This window comes from Thamnophis sirtalis, unplaced genomic scaffold, assembly GCF_051295495.1.
Source record: "Thamnophis sirtalis isolate CommonGarterSnake01/CBP01778 unplaced genomic scaffold, rThaSir2_p1.2 scaffold_1, whole genome shotgun sequence".
Lineage (NCBI taxonomy): Eukaryota > Metazoa > Chordata > Lepidosauria > Squamata > Natricidae > Thamnophis > Thamnophis sirtalis.
This window is the reverse complement of record NW_028261381.1, coordinates 48,591,490-48,613,062: the sequence shown is the minus strand read 5'-3', so window position 1 is coordinate 48,613,062 and position 21,573 is coordinate 48,591,490. Positions and strand designations below refer to the sequence as shown.

General features: G+C 37.5%; 2 protein-coding genes across 5 annotated transcripts in view; one reads left to right on the top strand and one right to left on the bottom strand.

The window, feature by feature from the left end:
• Window positions 1-2,564, top strand: part of LOC106543204 (TGF-beta receptor type-2) — a 52,431-nt gene extending 49,867 nt beyond the window's left edge. The window contains exon 7 of the mRNA XM_087711624.1: window positions 1,138-2,564. Within this exon, the coding sequence (XP_087567750.1) occupies window positions 1,138-1,347 (210 nt within the window). The 3' untranslated portion in view covers window positions 1,348-2,564. The remainder of the gene's footprint in view (window positions 1-1,137) is intronic.
• Window positions 2,565-2,854: 290 nt separating this feature from the next.
• OSBPL11 (oxysterol binding protein like 11) overlaps window positions 2,855-21,573 on the bottom strand; it is a 66,923-nt gene continuing 48,204 nt past the window's right edge. For all 4 annotated transcript variants that reach the window (XM_014053715.2, XM_087711616.1, XM_014053716.2 and 1 more), the window contains 7 exons: window positions 21,187-21,332; window positions 18,467-18,607; window positions 14,423-14,921; window positions 10,808-10,994; window positions 8,304-8,486; window positions 6,430-6,583; window positions 2,855-4,600 (listed from right to left, as the gene is read on the bottom strand). In XM_014053715.2, the coding sequence (XP_013909190.2) occupies window positions 4,523-4,600; window positions 6,430-6,583; window positions 8,304-8,486; window positions 10,808-10,994; window positions 14,423-14,921; window positions 18,467-18,607; window positions 21,187-21,332 (1,388 nt within the window). In that variant the 3' untranslated portion in view covers window positions 2,855-4,522. The remainder of the gene's footprint in view (window positions 4,601-6,429; window positions 6,584-8,303; window positions 8,487-10,807; window positions 10,995-14,422; window positions 14,922-18,466; window positions 18,608-21,186; window positions 21,333-21,573) is intronic.

The window sequence follows — 21,573 nt, the reverse complement described above, 5'->3', positions numbered from 1 at the left end:
TTAATTTGCTTAATGTCTTTGTGTGCTCTGCCTTGCTTCGTCACTTCTGAAGTGTGGCTTTTGAATCTATGCACATGCAGCACACGTGCAAGTGTGATTACATAGATAGATGGTGAAGGCTTTCAAAGACTGATTTCAGCTGGGGCTCCAGGTCCATTTCAGTTTTACAAAGGAGACCAAACTAAAAAATAGATAGGTCAGCACTACTTTTATTGTAGCAATTACAATAACAAAAACTTGTAAGCCTGAATGTGCTTCACCCCCCCCCCCCCGCCTTTGAGTGATGTTTTCTCAAATTATTTTCTTGATCTGGGCTCAAGCTCCATTTATCTGACAGTTGCCTTGGTAGGGGCTATTTCTTGTATTCTTGGTGGTCATTTCTTCTGCCCTCTACATTCAGATAGCCACTTTCATGTGCTTCCCACTTAGCCTTGACTCCTACAGCATCCAGGAACCAAAGAACCTGCACTGAAAAATATGAGTTCAGATGGACCTGTGTAGATCATGGTCCTGGAGGCGTCATCTCCAAACCAGTCAATGAAGCACCCCAGATAATCTATATGAGAAATTTTGCATTTGGAGAAAGAAAGCATCATTTCCAACCCAGAATAAACGAAGACCGTTTTAGGATGCCTTAGCAGGAAGTTGGGGGGATAAGATGGAGACCATGGCATGAGGATCTGTCATTGTCAAGGTGGGATGGTTGATATTTAAGGGATTGTTTGTATTGTTAAGATTTGTCTCAAGAAAATATGGCATTTTCAACTCAATTGTAGCTTTAATTGTGGAACTAAGATTAAAAGAATGGTTGAGTGTTAACAGTTTTATCAAACTTACATTAGAGAAAGGACTGGAGAGAGGTTGACAATGGAAGAGATGTCTCTTGGCAACAATTAAGCATGGGTGCTATTGTATTTGCACTGAATCCTCATCCCACCATTTATGGTACAACCAAGGAAATAAATCCTAGTCACAAAATTACCATTTATGAAATTAGAATGTCTAAATATTACAAATTTACCAGCATGAAATTTCCAGTAAAAGTGTTAGCTCTAGGAATCTTATTTTTATGTATTTACAGCACGATTTGCTTTAGAATGGAAGTTACACAATAATTTCCTTTTTTGTTCATTTCAGGGAATGCATTTTCTCTGCGACACCATCACAGAATGCTGGGATCATGATCCCGAAGCTAGGCTTACAGCCCATTGTGTCGCAGAGAGATTCAACTTGATGGAACAAACAGATTGTGATGACATTCTCAACAACAACAGCATCGACAATGAAGCAAACAAAATGGATTGTTCAAGAGATGAGAACCAAAATAATGACAGGAACATCCAATAACTAGAGAAATAAAAGCAGGACAGAACCACCAATAGGGCATGTCTTCCAAGAAATATATCATCAGCCCCATCGTTTAGTTTCCTGGACAGATTAAAAAAAATGTGTAAGACCCATTTATATTAAGATTATATTAAGGATTCACAGAATATTAATCATTTAATACTTTTTAAAAATGTACAGTGAAATGCAACAGGACTCCCAAGAATGAATGCTCTGCTGATTTCACATCAGCAAAATGGGAAGTGGTACTATAAGGGCTACAGTATAGATAAACCTTGCTGTGTGAATAAAAACCACTTGATGCTAAAGCAGATACCTTAATACACAAGGCATTTGTTTTTTTGCACTTAAAACATTTTTCTTCTGAAATATTAATTCTACCAGATGGACTAAATATTGACCCATCTATCTTTTTTTCTAAAGAATACTTTTTTAAAGAAGTTAACTGGATAAAAACTGAGCTTTCTTATTTTTTAAAAAACAAATTCTTTTCAGAGATTTCCTAGTTTTAATACAGATTCAGATAATGCACAAAGGCAGATTACAGTTTGGCTTTGATTTAAATGTAACATGTAAAATCCGCCATCACATATTAGTGACATGTAAAAACTGCTATCACAGCTAATAAGTCATGATTTATGACTTACATATGTGGGAACCATGCCATTATGGGTTTAAGGAATGGTTGAGAAATCACTTCTTGGAATGTGTTAACCCAATGTCTTTGCTGTGAACTATTCAGTTATATCATTTTAAAAAATCTGTTAACCAATGTGAATCCAAAATCTAAATCTGCTAGCTCAATCCTGAAGTAACTTATTGTGAATTTTGCTTAGAAACAATCTTTTCTCCATTACAGCCACAGTCCATATTTTAACTGAAGAAAATGTGAATCGCTTGTGCTTTCTTTTTTCTTCTTCTTCTATATTTAAGAAGCATAAACAAAATTTCAATTTCAAGCCAATTCATGTGGACCCCAAAATAGAAGTTCAGCACAAACATCCTTCTCATCCAAGTTCCTTAGTTCTCCTCTTGAATTTAAGGCATCCACTGGACCCGTCCTGATATAAAGCTTGAGTTACAATTGGATTACATCATAAAACTTTCTACATGCATAAGTTTCAGTTATTTGCATATATGTGACTGTCTGCAATGTGTATCGTAACCAAAATGAAGTTCTGTTGAAACTTATTTTGGGATAAATTTGTTTAAAATTATGAACTGTCTTGACATTTTTCCCCATTGATTGGCACCTCTCATTGAATGTTCACACATTCCAAGTACATTTTTACTCAACAGAACTCTAAAGATCCTGGAAGCTGAACCCTTGCTTGCAAGATCTCAATTATCTAGAGTCACTATAAACTGGCATGTGAGTTTTTCTATGGAAGGAAGAAGAGAGATACTATCAGCAATTAAAAGCCATTAGGAAACTTAGCATCCACCCTCTGCAGCCCCAAGTACAATCAGATTACTTCGTTATTATTAAAGCAGAGAAAACAAAAAGTTCCTTTTGATCATTTTATTTCCGTCCCTCCCCGTTAATCACACATGGTATCATACACAACTCACAGTAAGGTTTCAGTGCATTTCACAACAAAAAGAAAAAAAGAAATACCAGGAAATATCAACCTGTAGGCAGCTCATTCCTCTGAGTTCTTTTTAGTCTTTGTGGAATACAAGCGTGGTTATTTAACCACATTTGGGTGGTTAAATATACTAATATATCCCTGTGTATGGAAGAAAAATAAAAGCACTTGACAAACACACATACGCACACATTTTCATGATGGAAGGGAGAGGCTGTTTTGTTTTTTGTTGACTATGGTATATACACTGATTGGAAGACTACATCATAAGAAATAGAGTAAGGCACAACTCTTAGAAAAATTAAGGTAGCTCATAGTAATAAGAATGAAAGCAATAAATCAGTACTATTCTTAATTGCCAGCAATTCTTGGACTTCAATAAAATATTGGTAATATAAAAACAAGGGGTACATTTACCTGACCATGAGTTCCTGATATCAGATTGCATTTGGTTTTGTATGCACCCCCATAGCAAAAAAAGCAAGCCTCTTCGGGTACTATAGAAAAATTAAAGGTACGGTCCCTCTACTCGATGGGCACATAAAAATGTTTGACCATGAACAGAGAACAGAAAGGAAATTACTCACCTGAACAGCTCAGGTCACCCACTCACTTTGGCCGATGACCCAAGGAGCAAGAGGAGAGAGAGGGGCAGAGATATAAAGCAACTTTTTTTTAAGAAAAAAAAGTTGCATAAATCAAGTCTCAATCTTCTTTTATAAGGAGACTAAATATTTTCATGGTATTTACAGCGTAAAACAATTACAAACAGCTCACGAAGGAAATAGGGGGAAAAAATCAGCTGGAAATTGATCTGAATTTTACCCTCTGCCCCATCTTCCTCTTCCACTTTATTTTATTTTATTTTTTGCAGGCAGGAGGGGGGGAAAAACCCCTTACTTAACAATTCTAATCTACACTACAATTTTTTAAATATGATGTAGCTTACACAAATCCCCCATTCTTCCACAGCTATGCACACATTTCCCTCCAAGAAACAACTTTAAAAATTAGTGTCAAGTTCTGATCCAGGCATCTCATAATACTGATTCCAAGGTCAGATCTATGAAAAGTTTTCCTCTTCATGATTTTCAGCAAAAGGTAATCCAAAGCAGCAAAAAAAAGTGGCTTCTCTTTACAGGAGCACTAAAGTAGTTCAGATATGGGTGCAAACTGAACCCCAGATTTTAAAAACACTTTTCTGGTTTTATTCCGGATGTATATCCATTGGAGCAAAATAGCCTAGCCAATTCTCAATGCCTCTGCATCTAAGTTGGTTGGTTTGGTGGTTTTTTTAACACAGTTTTTGCAGAGTGTGCTTAAAAAGACAATGTCCAAATAAAATGTTGAGTGCCAGATAAAGATGGTTGGTTTTTAAATGAGGGAGCAGAAACATAGCCGGAAATGTCCTTTTTCCTACCTTTTGATTTCCTATAACTTTAAAGTGCCCTAAAAGTTTTATTCTTTTCTGCTTATTTAATTTTGTGCAATTGTATAAAAATCCAAAAGGACTCATAATCAAGATACAGCATTTTGGAAGTTGTACAGATTAGACAAAAGAGAAGAATTATTATGAAGAAATAAGTCTAGTTAGTGTCCACTTCATGATTTTGTACTGCAACCATCCTTTTCCAGAGAGGGTTATAATAAACCCAGCCATCTCCCTGCAAAGAGAGAACAGATTGAATACCTGAATGGTTTCCACATTAACCCAACAGAAAACACACATTGCCCTAAGCATCAAATAGTCTGTAACTTTGTATATCATTAACCCATAAGATCCCAAACTATAACTTGATTATTCCCACTCACTACAGCTGAAAGCCACAGCAGACCAAGCTTGGACATTGTAGGCCATAATGGATGGTTTAAAACTTAAAGGGAAGTCTGCCCTCTGGTGGACATGAATGGAGACAGACAAAAAGTGGTTACAGGAGCCCAGGACACTGTGACCTTATTCTCACAGAAGAAAACTATGGGTTGTATTCAATCTAAAAGTGCTAATGGGTTATCTGAACCTTCAAAACACAGCAGGAAATCTAGTGTAGTGCCAGTTTTGAGACATTTTCCTATCTAGTACATTATACCAGCACTTGTTTTATAAGTCAATATAGCTGCCACGTTAAATCCCATTCAAGCCATGAGCTCTCTTAGCCACTGTAATCTCAACCAGCAATTCAGGGAATAAATGTGAAAGAAAGGAGACAGATGAAGTATACTACAATCTTGAGATCAGACAGCAGTTTTACAATAAAAATAAAGAGAAGGCAAGAGCATTTTGTCAACTTAACTTTTGACAAGGAATTAGGTCAGTAATTGTGATTTATTTTAAGTAGTCCATGCTGTGTGGACATAGGAAGTAGGTAAAAATTTTAGCAACTTTTTAGCAACTTTTAACTTCATCACATTAATGTGTACTTTTATCCTTTCCCCTGAAATATATAATCAATGTTAATACTTACAGAACCAATGCTGAAGTAAACAGGCCAGACCAACCAAAACCTCCCTCTGAACTCTTAGCATGTTATCCTACATTCCACATTGCTTAAACCTCATCCCCAAATACTGTGTTCTGTTCTAGTACTACTATGCAAAAAATACAGGGAAGGGCTACGAGAATGACCAGGTGAGCAAAGATTGGATCTTAGGAGAATCATGGCCATGATAAGCTTTGGTAAAAGGGGCAGATGAGGTGATCACACTTCACCACCTGACGTGTGATTGCTTGGAGGAAAGCCATGACCACTTCTCTAATGTCTAGAGTGGAATAATAGCCTTGTAACAAGTGGATTTCAGTTCAGGAGGAGCCAGAAAAACTTACTAAGCTTCCCTCTGAAGTATGTGCCCAACTATCTCTCAGCACAAGCCTTTAAAACAGATCCCTACATTGGACAGAGGATTGCTGATGGAACTGCCCCACCTCCCCCTTTCAACTCTTATGATTCTACAAAGAAGTCGAACCAAAGCTACATCTGAAAACTTGTAAAACGAAGAGAAGAGGTGTGAATCTGTATTGGGGCTAGGAAAAATATATTTGGGGCGGTGGGGGGAGAGGAATAGAAGCAGAACAAGAGAGACCAATGCTTGCAGCCCACTCACTGCCATCGTATCTCTTCTCAGCTTCCTTTGCACATGCAAACATGTCCAGAGCAGAGAGAAAAAAGTGTGTGTAAGGGGACCTGAATATATCTGAAGAAGCCCGCCAGGGCACTGGCTGAGGAGTTTCATTTCATATCTATGGATGAAGGAACTTATCTTGCATTGCTCTTCTGTTTAGATAACAACTGTGTGCAATGCCAAAAAATAAAAAATAGGCACGAGAAAATGCCCTCCTGGGAAGATACCCTCATGTCTGCTGCAGGCCTTGAAACTCATACAGGGGAACCAGTGTTTGAGGCCTCCATGGTATTTCAAAGCTAAGCATGCAGCAATGGCCCTATTTGGGGCTTGAAGGTTCACCTTTCCACTCTTCTGTTTATGTTTCATTACTTACATCCTTAACGAAGTGTTTCGTCTGCCAAGGGGTGCCTGTCTCCATCCGGAGCCTCTCCTCATTTCGCTGCTGTTCTTCAAGGGCTTTCTTATGCTCTGTGGCCTTTTCAATGTCCCCTTGCCTCAAGGACTCCGTCACGTATTGCCAGAGTTTCCTGAATTTGACAGGGAGGAAGGGAATGCAAGCTGAGGCTGTTTGCCACCTTTGCTAAATGCAAATATAACCAGAATGAATGTAAAAAGGTGGATTGAGGTGACAAAAACTACTGAATACTCCAGGAATCTGCCCTTACTGTCCTTCAGGTGCTGGAATCATGAATGTATTTGAACCAAAAAAATCTATGTCAGTTCTCAAGTATAGCATGATTAGTAGGCTGAAAATAAGTTACTCCTTTCCAACAGCTGCCCAGATCTGCTTTGCCTCTCAGTCGGGTCCTGCCATGCCCTCTTGCTAAAGAAGCTTTTCTTACTTCTTGGTTAAAACTATGGGTTATCTACTCTTCACTTCCCTTTAAATTTTACTCAGCCCTTTCCCATTCTCATAATTCACTTATTATCATCTCATGGGGTGGAAACTGGTATTGTCACCTTCTTCATTGAAACACTTTGTTGTCTAAAAATAGAGCTTCTAAACCAGAATGAATACTTGCTTCATCCTTTGTTTTTTTGCTAATGGCTCCCCTGATCTTACAACTATCCCCCTCAGACCTATCTTAGCTCAAACGATCATTATAAGGCAAAGGATTAGAACAGTGTTTCTCAACCTAGGCAACTTTAAGGCATGCTGGCTGGGGAATTCTACGAGTTGAAGTCTACCGCATGTCTTAAAGTTGCCAAGGTTGAGAAAACACTGGATTAGAAGGTCACCTTTTAAAGTTTTAGCCAACTAACACCTGCAATCTCACAGTAGCACTAAACAAGCAGCCCATCTGTAATTTCTTCCAGTGTTCTCCTGCAATGTCCAAGAAACTATGCCCCCCCCAGGCCTCCACCCAAAATGACAAATTTAACATTGTTTTTCAAGATCACCACAAACCCCATGTTCCAAAAATAACTGGTGTCACTGGGGAGCCACATGTGGCAGTTGTATCTGTGGTTAGTTTTTCAATTAAGAGAATGGATGATTCTTCTCTGATTTACATAAAGGGGGATTGAAAGACACAAGGAAATGCCCAACTATTGGTTATATTTCAGTGTGTACTAGAATAAAATTATCACTCACTTAAGACATCCCAGCATTTCCTATATGGATATGCTTTTTTAAAAAAAGTTTAGAAAACTGAATATTTAACAACTGGATACACTTGATAAAGATGAGTAAATTATTGCCATTATATATCAAGTTAGATACAACTGGAAACAGACCATGGCACTGAATGAACAAGTTGCATTAATGAACAATCCTGGGATAGGGGTAAGCAGCTTTTTCTTGGTGAAGAGCTGCATCTTGCTCCTCCAACCAATTAGACACTGGAAGGTACATCACCAGAAAAACAGTAACAACCCAGTATGGAGCAGATCCAGTTTTCCAAGCCTATTCAGAAGGTGAGATTCAAGTTTTTAAGTTCATGAATGGGAATGAAAAGCCTCTGGACAATGAACTACTTCCAGTTTTATTCTTTAAAAGCAGCTAAGGTTGACCCCCTCCTCCCAGAACCAATAGGCTAAAATCAAATCTATTCTGAGGAGGAAGCTACTTGCAGGCCATAATTTGCCTGTTGTAACACACATGCAAAACACATGTACAGACGCTGGAATGTCAAATAATGATCTTTAGTTGAAAATGAGGGAAATCGTATGGTCTGAGCTACATACTATAGGCGTCTGAAATTATGTTCCATTTTAAGAGATAATTTCGAAAACAGTTTCTCTCACCTGGACTCAAAAGGCCCTTGCTTTTCTATTGGCCGCACCCTTTTGCGTGTCACAGATAACTTTGACAAATCCATACATTTAGTTTCTCCGTTACTGTAAGTGAACTCAAGAATACTATTCCATTCACCTTGTACTTTACAAACCACTGTGTTAGTAGCATTGTGCTTCACCTCACCCGTGACCCTGAAAGCAGCAGGAAAAAAGATATGATAAAAAATAACCTGGAGATGACAATGATATATTGCTCAACTATATAAACAAGACGCAATGCAGAACTTGGCACAGTTATAAATGGCCACTGCCAGCAATCTTTTTTACATCCCTATTAAAAAAAAACAACTTGCATTTCCGATGCTAATGAAAACTGTTCACTTTTTGCATTTTGTTCACAGATCTTTATGTAAAATGAATTTTGCATTTTAAAATAAATAAAATTGTTTTAGTATTAATAATCACCAATACAAGATAATAAATATACTGTTAAAACATGTGGTATATCAAGTAATGTTAAAAATATAATGAATAAAATAACGATGGTTCTTTGCCCAGTTTAATATACCACCAATACAGTAGTTTTGCTTAGAGTATAGTGTTTAGCTGAGGCTATAAATTCCTCTTACAGAGAGATATTATACTCAGTATACATTCTAATAGACAGTAAAATTTGGAATGGATTAAAAAAACCTGATACACTGATCAAGGAAATCTTGCTTTTCTACCTACCGTATCAATCAATTAAATTCATTTTATATAATGTTCTACAGAACTTATACTATTCAAATAATACAGTGAATTAGTATAAATCATTTTAAATGATACTACCACAGCCAGAAATAAATCACAAAATGTTATTTAAGCAAAGAAGCAATTCATGTTGCAGCATTTCGGCCATTAGCAATGTATTCCCTGTGAAATGTATAGTGAATATAAAATGCCTGAGAAAGTTCTGAAAAATACCACTCTCTATTACAGCAGTATTTAAAAAAACACTTTTTCTCCATCTCTGTTGGCTATCTAAGGACAAACAAAATAGCTAAGAGAAAAAAAGAAACCAAAGCCTTATGGAAAATGTGAGCTAGACATACTCATACTTCCAAATGCTGCTGTGAAACTGCTATAATATTTTGATTTCTTGCAAAGGAAGGGTCTAATTTCAATAAACTTATTCTGAGTATGGAACATCCCAGTGTCCTCTAGAATGTTCTGTTTTTCTCCCAAACTATGATCCTGTCACTGTAGAATGACTTAGGACCAAACGTACATCCAGAACACCATACACCAATCTGCTTCTGAAAGACAGATTTCTGGAGAATCAGTCACTGGAACAGTGAGTATATTTGCATAGTTCAACAATAAACCAAGTGGTTGGTTTTCTTATTAAATCTAATTCTATGCTGCTAAGTAATACACTAAGTGTCTAGGGATACTAAGCATATTACTAGACATTTCACTATTTCAGTGGCTAGGGGAAATGTTCCAAAATGAAGACACCACTGCCAAGAAGAGCTTCCTTTGACTGCAACATTGGCATGTGGAGAAGCCTCTGATGAGTGCAGCAATTGTCAAACCTGTCACAATACCCTTGAGAAACCTTGATTCGGTCTTGGTAGGCCATGGGCTGCTAGAAAATCAGGTTCTGCAGAAAACGGCAGAATGTAATTTGGGATACCTGTAGCATTTTCAGGCTAGGACTGGGAAGAGACATTTCCAAATATTCCTAAAACTACTGAAACCAGTTACAGGCAGTCCTCGACTTATGACCACAATTGTGCCTAAAATTTCTGTTGCTAAATGGAACATTTGTTAAGTGAGTTTTGCCCCATTTTACAATCTTTCTTGCCACAGTTGTTGAGTGAATCACTGCAACTGTTAAGTTAATAACACAGTTGTTAAGCGAATTGGGCATCCCCATTGACTTTGTTTGTTGCCAAGCATCCGAATTTTGATCACCTGACCATGGGGATAGTGCAATGGTCGTAAAAGTGAAACATGGTCATAAGTCACTTTTTTCAGTGCTGTTGTGACTTTGAACAGTCACTAAATGAACTGTTGTTCGTCGAGGATTACCTGTATTGAATGAACATGCTCCAGATGCTACATTAAGGTTCTTCCAATAGGGTTGAAAAAAACCATTATTCCTCTTTTTTTTAAAAAAGCTAAGAAAATACCTATCCAGACATGTTTGGTAGTTATAGCCTTAGAGACAAGATAAGCAAGGGCATTTATTGGATGTTTTTGCTTGGAACTTAATTCTGACAAAATTTGTAGAATTTTGTCAAGCCATTGAAGAATACTTTGCAATTAAATTTAAAAGTATTTCACAAAAATCTTACTTTGATGCATTTTCCAAATCTTCAGCATAAACAAAAAGATGAATTGAGGCATAAGTACTATAATTTCTAGTATCTCATTTCAAGAGTATTTCAGAAACACACATAATCTATTGACAATACTGCACAGTGCTACAGTTTTAAAAAAAAAATCCTGCCAACAGGAATACTTGCCGGTGAAGTTTGCCACCATAGAAAGGCTTGGTATGAAACGTAATACTTGCAGAATACCCCGTTTTTGCACAATTAACACTGACTTTCCCTCCCAGTTCTACCCAGGGAACTGTCAAAATTGATCGAGCATATGCACAAGGCAAGGAGAACGTGTATTCCTCTCCAAGTTCCAGAAGACTTAAAGTACCTGTGAGGGAGGAAAGAATAAATATGAAATCCACATTAACTAAAAGCAACTCATGTCTTCTGTCCTTACATCACCAAGATGTTGCAGAGGTTCATGCTGGGCCTCTATGCAGATCCTGCATTTTGCTATCATTCTCATTCTGTATTACCAGTCAGTTTTGCAATGCAAGATTACTTAAATGACCGCAAACAAAAATAATCTCATCTTTGTACCACTAGATAAACTTGACTTGAGGGAACATATTCATTGTAAAGAGAGAGAAAAAACAGGGTTGGGGCAGTTTATCCAACAGGGATAAATTAAGCAATTCATTTATAGATTTTTTTTCTTCCATGCAAAAAAAATTAGATCACTTTTAATCGGGTTTTTCAAACTGAATTCCATGAAACGTTCGGGTTCTGGAAGGAATAGATTCCATGTGATTAAGAAAAAAATTATGAAAAAGCTTAATCCCCTGTAGGGAGGGTTCCCCCTCCTTTTAATCACTAAAATGCAGAAGAAGAAGTGGAGCTGGTCACCAACATTCAGAAACTCCACCCCTCTAGACCAGAGGTTTGGGGAACTTTTTTTTTTTTAAAACAGTTTCCAAGTCTGGAAAAAGTTTGAAAGCTCCAAAGTGAGGCCACCTCAACCTGGTGCCAAGATGAACAGCAAACCCCACAATCTTCTCAGCCAGGGGCGGGCAAATAATTTTCCCAAGAGGCTGCATGGGAAACTGGGACTGATGTGGCGGGCCAAACCAATAGGGCTGCCGTGGCCACTACTGTGACCCAGACAGGGACAGCCAAAGGATTGGATGTGGACCACAGGCCATAAGAGATCAGAAGTGGACAAGGGCCGTAGAACACCGAGGTCTGCTCTTAGCCATTATGGTGGGTTAACATTATTAGCTCTGTAATCCAGTACATCTGGGGAACAACTTGCTTTTTGTGCAGTGATTTCTATTATTCCCACTCTCTTAAATTTACGCTTTTCTGAGGTGATAGTAAAGACAGGATAAAAACAAACTAATTAAAAACAAAAGTCATAAATATTGCCATATAGCTTCATATTACAAACATGAGATGTGGAGCAAAACTGGCAGACTTGAGCTGGATAAGCATCAACTATCAAAGCCAATTATTTATGTAATGTTACAGATTCACCAAAAGGGTTTACAGACCTAAAATGTGGCATAAATGGAAATGTACAAGCAGAAGAAAATGGAGGAAAAAAAACCTGGATGAAACACACAACAGATCACCTGATTGGAGAAAAAAATTCACATATGGAAATTAGGAAACCTGTGGAGATTGAAGCAACATTAATTATCTCTTCAATCATGAAACCTAAAAGTCATCTTGCTTCTAAAACAAAAACCTATATGCTAGCTCTATTATGCTTGTTATAACTCTCAAAACATTTCTCCTAACACCTTTGTGATATAGAGAAGCCTTTATTACAATTAATTATCAGAGCAATTGTCTTTGTTTGCCCTTACAAGGCGTTTCATATTTCATTTTTTTAAAATCTGGTTTCTCCCAGACAAGAACAAAATGCATTGTTTGGCAGGGTCCGGCATTTTGAGACAACTCAATCCAGTCTCTCTCCCTTTTTGATAGAATAAACAATTAAATTAACTATAGGAATGAGGTAGACATTATGGCCCAATTTCAGCAAATAATTCAATAGAGCCTCCCTTGAGATCAGAGTGGAAAATATGGCAAAATACAGACTGGACGATACTGGCATAAGTTGGATTCAGAACAATCATACCCACACAAAAATATATAAAAGGAATCATGTCAAGATGGAATGATTACAAGTAGTTTTCATTTAGCAGAATGAGAGAAGCCACAAATGAGATCTGCAATGCTGTTAAGTGAAATGCTCACTAAGCAAAAATGCCCCTGTGCTTATAATCTTACTTCAGCTTTCCTTTGGTTTATGGGCCTGCAAAGGTCATAAATGAGAGGATTGATTGTAAAGTTACTTTTTCATTACTGTCGTAGCTGTGGAATTCATCACTAAAAGAGAAATTTTATAGAGAGTTTTGTTCTAGGCCCTCATATATATATATACCTTGGAAAAATTAGTAAATTAAAAAAATCCTGTGAGGTAAAAATGAGGAAGGATAGCAGAAGGCAGTATTAAGATAAGAAGGGCTTTAATAAACCAGAACAATGAGAAAATCCAGGAAGGTGAATTTCAACACAGAAAAAATGAAGAGTCTTTCGTATGGGAAGAAAAAATGAAAGGTGTGAGTTCAGGAAGTGGTGGATTACAAGCAAACAATAGTGTGATACAGCTGGGGCGGGGGAAGCAAATTTAGTCCCAGACTGCATCAACAGAAGGATTTAATCAAGAGAGGACACCATTTCTCTATTCTACATTGCTAAGAGCACATCTGGAACATCATGTTCAGTTCTTGGTGCTGCATTTTAGGAATTGACCTTGCCAAACCAGGGTCTGTCCAGAGGATTGGAACGGAGATGACAAGGGGCCTGGAAGGAAAAACTTAAGAGGTTGAGGTATTGTATGTGTTTATTCTGGAGAAGGGAAGACTGTGAGGAGACATAATAGTAGTACTCAAGTATAGGAATTGCTGTCGCATAAAAGACATTGTAGATTTGTTCAGGGGCCTTTCAGGTAGATAGAAAAGGAATAATGAGTATAAATTACACAGCAACAGATTACAACTAGTCATGAGGAAGAACTTTCAAGGAGTTACTAAACAACAGACTGCCTTACAGGTGGCGATCTTTCTTTCACTTTAAGTATTTAACTAGTAGCTGCATGGCCATTTGTTAGGGATGTTACAGTGTTATTCCCATACTAGGCAGAGACCATGCTAGATTATCTCCTGGGTCTCTTTCCAACTTTAACTCCCATATAGGTAGTCCTCGATGTACAGCCATTTTTTATTGATTGAAATTGCAACAGCACTTAAAAAGTGACTTATGGCCAGTTTTCACACGTGTTGCAGCATCCCCATGATCAAGCGATCGATATTTGGACGCTTGGCAACTGGCTTGTATTTATGACCGTTGCACTGTCCCGGAGTCATGTGTTCACCATCTGTAACCTTCCCAACTGGCTTCCAACTAGCAAAGTCAAAGAGGGAAGTCAGATTCACTTAATGACCGCATGATTCACCTAACAAGTGTGGCAAAAAGGTCATAAAATGAGACAAAACTCACTTAACAAGTGCCCTGCTTAGCAACAGAAATTTTGGACTCAACTGTGGTCTTAAGTCAAGGACTACCAATAATTACCAGCCTGTTATCCAACACTTTAGGAAGTCATTAGACTGGAACAGGCTGTGTCAAAGGATGAGCAATACACCACAGGTCGATGAATAATCTATTCTTTCTAAAATGAAGCTCTCCAGAGCTGTAGATCACAACTGTCCAAAGAGCGTAAGGAGCACTGCAACATTTCCCACTTACCTTCACCAACCATGGTTACGCCTATTGACATGCCTAGGAATTTACTTTTTGTCCAAACATGGGCGTTAACGCACATCTTTCTCTCCACACATTCAGCATAGAACCCTGAGACCGGAGGATGATGAGACACTTGTTCTGCGACAAATCGGACAGTGTAAGAGTCTGACTCTTCTTGAGTCTGGCTCTCTTCTGAAACAGGCACTTGCTCGGAGGCAGAATGAGATGAAGAGTTACTATTAGTGGCATTCAGTACATCGCTCTTCCCCATCTTCCACGAACAGTGAAATGTTTCCCCGATGATTGGATTGTATGGTTTTTTGGCAATTGCCCCTTTGCGTCCTTCGTGAAAGGAAGTGAGATAATACTCAACAAAACGGATCATCCTCTCCTCAGGACTTGTGCCATTGGAAATGGAAATGAACAGATCTGGATGGGACATGAAATCAGCATACATTTCCAACAAAGAGCGCTTCTCTAAAATAAAAGTGGGAAGAACCACCTACAATAAAAGAAAACAACATTACAGTAACATGCATAATAACCTTCTGATTTTCTTTTCTTTTTTTAGAGGGCCAACAAGGGGTGTGGGAGAAAGGCTTTAATGGAAGGCACAATGGTATACATGACAGTTGTACATTTGTGGCTTTTAATGTTTTGATATTTTCTCATACATAGTGCTTTTATGCTTCCACAAGACATTTAAAGGGGAGGGGGAGGGGAGGGAGAGGAGGAGTTGACTCAGCCTTCCATCCTTCTGAGGTCGGTAAAACAAGGACCCAGATTGTTGGGAACAATATGCTGACTCTGTAAATTGTGTACAGAAGGCTGTAAAGCACTGTGAACTGGTATGTAAGTCCAAGTGTTGAGGAGGAGGAGGAGGAGGAGGAGGAGGAGGAGGAGGAGGAGGGGGAGGAGGAGGAGGAAAGTTTAAACTATCACTGTTCACTATGTCTTTTTATGCACTCTATTCTTGTAAGCAATCATTGCTTTGGCCTGGCTTGTATAAGTTTTACATATTTCATTGATCACGATCACATTTGTAATCCAAATTCATTTAAAACCCATTTAGTCTTGACCCTACACCTTTGTGTTATGTCACACATGCTTCTTCAGCAACCCATTCCTGTTGTATTCAACTTATATTTTTAAGTTTCTTTTGGTACGCCCAACTCACGTACAGAGCATAGCACATTTTTAGTTATTTATTGACAATGGAACACCCACTGCTTTTCAACCAGCCTTTTCACATCTTAAAATTGATTTAGCTACATTTCCCTCTTTAAGAAATATTCTGCCAAGGCACACAAAGAAACTGCTTTGGTTTTTTCACTACATACATATAATTTCCAATTGTTCTCTCAATTTTCCCCATCAAACACAACTACTTCAGTCTTGATACATTAATTTGCAAACCCACAATGTTCACCCCATCATCCATTTTTAAGTTCACTGAAGATCATTTGGATTCTTCTAAAAGAAACATGTTATCACTTGTATATACAAACTTCCAAATCACTTCCAACATTAGCTATACAGATGTGCATCTATGTAGACAAGGGGACATCACAAATCCTTGTCTCATTCCCTGTTCTACACTGAACTGTTCATTAACTTTACAATTTAGTCTCACACCTGCTTTGCTTTCATCATCACATACGGCTTTTGTTGCTTCAGCAACCAACCTTAAATTTCACACCAAAATAGTCACATCAAACCTTCCATAATTCCTCTTAGCATATTATTTTCTCTAAGTTGGCCAACATACAATAAACTTACTTTCTCACATTCATGTTTAACAAGGACTTGTTGAAAATCAAATCACACACTCTTTGCCTGGCACAAAGCCACACTGAACTTATTTCACTTAGTGTCAATCAAAATTCTGCCGAATGGCTTTCCAGGCAGACTTAACAAACTAATTGCTCTGTTGTTATTGTTTTTGCATTCTTTTTTTATAGAGGGAAAAGAACCACTTCAGTCTTCCCATCAACAGTTACAAATGTACACACTTGTGTACATGCATACACATACTAGAAAACTCACAAAATCATATCAACATATTAACATGTTTCCAGTTATGCCATCTACATCTGCAACATTGCTATTTTTAAAGATAGCAATGTTGCAGCATTGGAGCATTTTTTAAAAATTCTTTTTTTGGACCCTAAGGTTTTTCCAGCATTTATTTCAATTTCATTCTTGGGATATATATTTCTTTCACTTCTTTATCAATCTCTTTTTGGATTTCCCATTTCAGTTTCATCCCAAATAATTTCATTTTTTATTCCATTCCATTAGCTTTGCTGGGGGATCCCTTTTTTAGTCCTTTTCCATACATCTGCAAACTATTTTTTTAATTCCCATCAACGTTTTTAATTTCCATCCTCTTTTAATTTTAATCAAGACTTGCTCTAATCCAATTCTCAGGAACTATTTTTGTTTTATGCACATTATACAGCAAATCTCACACTCTCACACTTTCAGCCTTCATTCTCTCATGTGTATTTTTCTCATCAACAGTCTCTTTCAGCTTCTTGCTCCATCAACCATTCTTTTTGTTACTTCTCATTAGCATAACTTCACACATTTCTGTGAGATGCCGAAACAAAATTCCTTTCATTCTTTTCCAAGCAGCTTTCATGTTTTTTCCTTATTTCCTTATTCTTGAGAGAATAATCTACCTTTTAATTTTTTTTATACAGCCCTAGTACTTTCTCTTCCTGCAGTTAATTTACTTTCACTCTTTTTTCTTTCACGTCTTTCTTTTTCTCCTATATCAATTTCCACCCCCAAGACAAAAATTTTCTGAAGATAAAAAGAAAATGACATCCCACATATTAAGACTGGATTTAGAAAATGTGCTATTTGGTTTGTTGACTTCTAAGATGTCTTTAGGCTATAAAACTAGTAAGATCTGTTTTGATTTATAGCATGTTAAAGAAAAAAACAAAGTATATGTGAATTTATATCTATATATGAATCTCTTTAAGTTTCATTTTATTTATCTTGTTTATCCTGCTGTATTTTCATTAATAAGCAAAAAATACAAGTTTTTCTGACTTACATTCTCAGAATCTTTCATTAGGAATCAAGTCAATCATGCTTTTTCATTCACTACTTTTCACACAGGCAAAACATTATGCAACTATCACAACCCATGGACTCCTATTGTCATAGGCACTCACACAATCTAGATGACACTAATTCATACTTTCTGACATACATCCTAGTCCTTTTGTTCATAGTTAATCTTAAAGCATGACCTCCTTCATCTATTCATCAACTCTACTCCACAACACTAGGCCATTTTCATTCTAATATATTACAGTTTTCTTTCAGTATCACAGACACACAGCATATCTTTCTCCCCCCCCCCCTTTCATTCCTGAATTCATATTCTTTGCCATTTACTCTACTTATTTTCTAAGTCACATTTTTTCGTATGTCTCTGAAATCACCTCATGAACCCATGCAACTTAATCAATTGATGCTTTCACTTTTTTTGAAAAATAGAGAAGGTTATCAGCCTGTGTAATATCCATGCAACTCCCAGCATTCTTTGCTAATGGCAAGGGCCACAAGTGTTAGTTTTGATACCTTTTGCTCAGTATTTCATAAGAGCAACCAAAGCTCAATTTTACCCCAATCAGACTCATAGTATTCTAAGGCACTTGGGGCCTGTAAGACTATCTTGTAAGTCAACAAACTATTGCTAAATCTCATCAATTAGGAGGTACTTGCAATGTACTGACATACAAAAATGATACAAGCAATATGCAACAGTGTGAATTATACAGTTACACCATGAACATGTCTTAAAAACTCACAAACCTAAATAGGTTTTGAAAATAGAGCAAGCAGCTCGTTTCAGATCCATTAATGGGCAAATCCTAAACATCAAGTTTGAGGTAATGATTTTAATATGATGGTTGAATCCTAAGTCAGTTCTCTGAATGAACTATAACATGGCATGGCTAGGACGAATTACAGTTTATAGGAGCACATTTCTCTGCTTTTAATACAGATCAGTATTTAGTAACTTACTCTTGTTAAGTCCATGCCAAGTTTGAGTTGAGAAAGAAGGTGCAAGATAACACTGCGCTGTTCTTCCACAGCTCCAAGGTCATCTTCTTTATTCTCACATGTGTCTTCTAACTCATCTTCTGGATTTATTTCCTCTGGTTCCTGGGATAAATTCCAAAAAAACCATAAGGTATTTAAAATACTTTAGTATTCCAAACTATTTGTTGCTCTAACTCAGTATAGGCAACTTTTTAAATCCTAGAAACAATGTTTCTTTATTTAAACAACGAATGATATCAAGCGCCATATGTATACATTCTCCTTCTCTTAGCCTACCTACAGATGAGGCTTTACACTATAATAAGGTCCTATAATGGTTTGGTTTTTTTTAGTACTGGCAATGCAACCAACTCACATATTAAATTATGTTACAATATGGAATTTGCATCAAATAATCTTTGCAGCAAACAATAATTAAATCTTTTCTGCACAGATACCCATAGAAGAAAGCAGCCTATTTTTATCTAGATGTCATGCCTTCCAGAGGGAGCTGTTGCTGTAGGTGAAGTATCTCTTTCTATTTCTTTTCCCTGCTGTTCTCTTTACACTCTCCCAACAAACACACAAACGTTTAGATTCTATCACTTTACCATTCTACTAGGTTATCAGAATTTTTTCCACAATTCAAGCTCATTATTTTTTTCCTTGCGTTTATATAACATGTGGCTTGGTTTCACTTCTGCATGTCATTTGTCACCAGACAAATGTGACGTTTCCTAAGGCCACGGTCCATGTGCAGATGTCATTGGATACTTCTATTACTGCAACAGCTATCCAGATGCCTTCTCAGCCATCTGAAGTGGAGAGCTGATAATTATTTCAGCCTGGCTAAAGAAAACTCCCAAAATCACAAGACGACGTCTGATTTACTTTGGCCATGTCTTGCGTGCCACTTCATCGGAGAATTCAACAATGCTGGGAATGGGTAAGTGGAACAAGAAGAAGGGCAAGCAAAGAACACACTGGCCTGATAACATCAAAGCTGATACAAAAATGAACATCCAACAACTGAAAGAAGCTATGCTTGACAGGGTAGCACGGAGATCACTTGCCTATAAAGTCGCCGAGATTTGGACATGACTGAATCGTTAAAACAACATAATAGCGTTCCTGGAGCTTTTGTCCTCATAAACCAAGTGCAAAGAGGAATATATAGCCATTTGTTGCCTTTCCATGGAATAGAATCACAACCACCCCATCTTTGCCAAGAGAAGAAAGTAGAAATGGAGCAACTAAGTAGGCTGAAAGAAATGCTCCTTAGTTATTTCTGTACTCTAGCAACCGTCTTATATGAGCCAAGGAGCCAAGGTGGCGCAGTGGTTAAAAGCAGCACTGCAGGCTACTGCTAGATCAGCAGGTCAGCGGTTCAAATCTCACCGGCTCAGGGTTGACTCAGCCTTCCATCCTTCCGAGGTGGGTAAAATGAGGACCCAGATTGTTGGGGGCAATATGCTGACTCTCTGTAAACCGCTTAGAGAGGCCTGAAAGGCCTATGAAGCGGTATATAAGTCTACTGCTATTGATATGGGATAAAAAGGAGAAATAATAGCCAGAGGAGAGCCTGAAGAGAAGAAAGCTACAAGGAACTAATAGCAGCTACAAAATTAATACAATAAATCCTCTACTTTCATCTGCCCACAATAATTTATCTAACTTTTATTATTTACTTATAGTATACTTTTACTCCCCCTTCTCTTTGAAATGCTTACTACAGCTATATTATCATCTGAAGCTGCATTCTCAACTCTGTTATGCTCATAAGTTAGGAATGTTTGGGTGTGGAGAATTCTCCTTCACTGAAGGAGAAGCTGGACATCAAGTCTTTTCCAGTGCAACTCTTCTAGTGGTTGCAAATGCTGTGAGCAAGAAAGGGCCACAGAGGGTGACCATTTCCTGGATTATATTATATCACAAGCAGAAACAAGCAAAAACGAAGAAAAAAAGATATATAAACAGCAGCTATTAAAATGGAAACTGCCGCACTATCTCCCTTCAAGTGCTGGCATTTGTTGAGCAAGATCATTAATATCCACTATGCCTGTTAGTCTATTAAGAGCTCCACTGATTTATGTCTAGCAATAGAGAAAGGAAGGAATAATAACCTCCCTTGCTATATAAAGTTTACTCCTAGGAAGCTTCCCAAAACAATTCCTGCAATAAACAGCCATACCAAAAAAGTTTATCTCCATCTACTGTATATATAGTTGCCTCAATAACCTAGCATTTTAGAACCACCTAGTATTTTAGGACATCCTTTCAATTTGCCTTTAGTAAAAATGTAGTGATGGAATGTGATCTCCCAAGTTCATTAATATTACAAAATATCCCTTTACTTAGGTCAAGCAAAGCAAATTACTGTTAAATTCCTCTGGAAGTTCTTGATTTGCATTCCTTGAAAGTTTTCAGGTTTAACCCACATATTACTTTAAAACAATATATAGCTACAGTAATTAAGGTTTCACTAATGTTCACTTATCCCAATATTCAGCAACATTTATTGCTTAAAAGAACAGTAAAAAGTAAGAAACAATACTTATTTTAAGTTTAAACTCTAGTCAAGCAGAGTCTGTTCTTTTCTTGAGAAATCTAACTATAGTTGAATATTCCAAAATATTCCTTTTCTTTAAAACAAACATGAAAAAACAAAACCACAATGCAGAGTTAAGGGTTTTAAAGCTTACCCTGGTTAGCTGACCAGATTCGGAACTGGACTGTTCCAGTCTGACTGATTCTGGCTTCGTTTGATCTGCAGGGAAACTCTGATCAGCTCCATTTTTGAAGTGATTTGGCAAAGAAATCTTTGGTTCCAACCAGCTGATTGTTGTTCCTGAAGGAAGAGAGACCTTACGCTGAAATTTGCTCATATCTGAGGAATTGAAGCTTTTCCTAAAATTGCTTCTGCCATTCAACAGTGTCACACCCTGTGTTCCAAAACACTAGAGGCAACTAAAAACTTGCTCTGCAGCAATAAGAAAGCAGGTGGATGCAAAATAGCACCACCTTCTCATTTTCTTCTCATTAGAATGAGACTTATGACTGGGCAATGATGACACAGAACATGTTCCCGA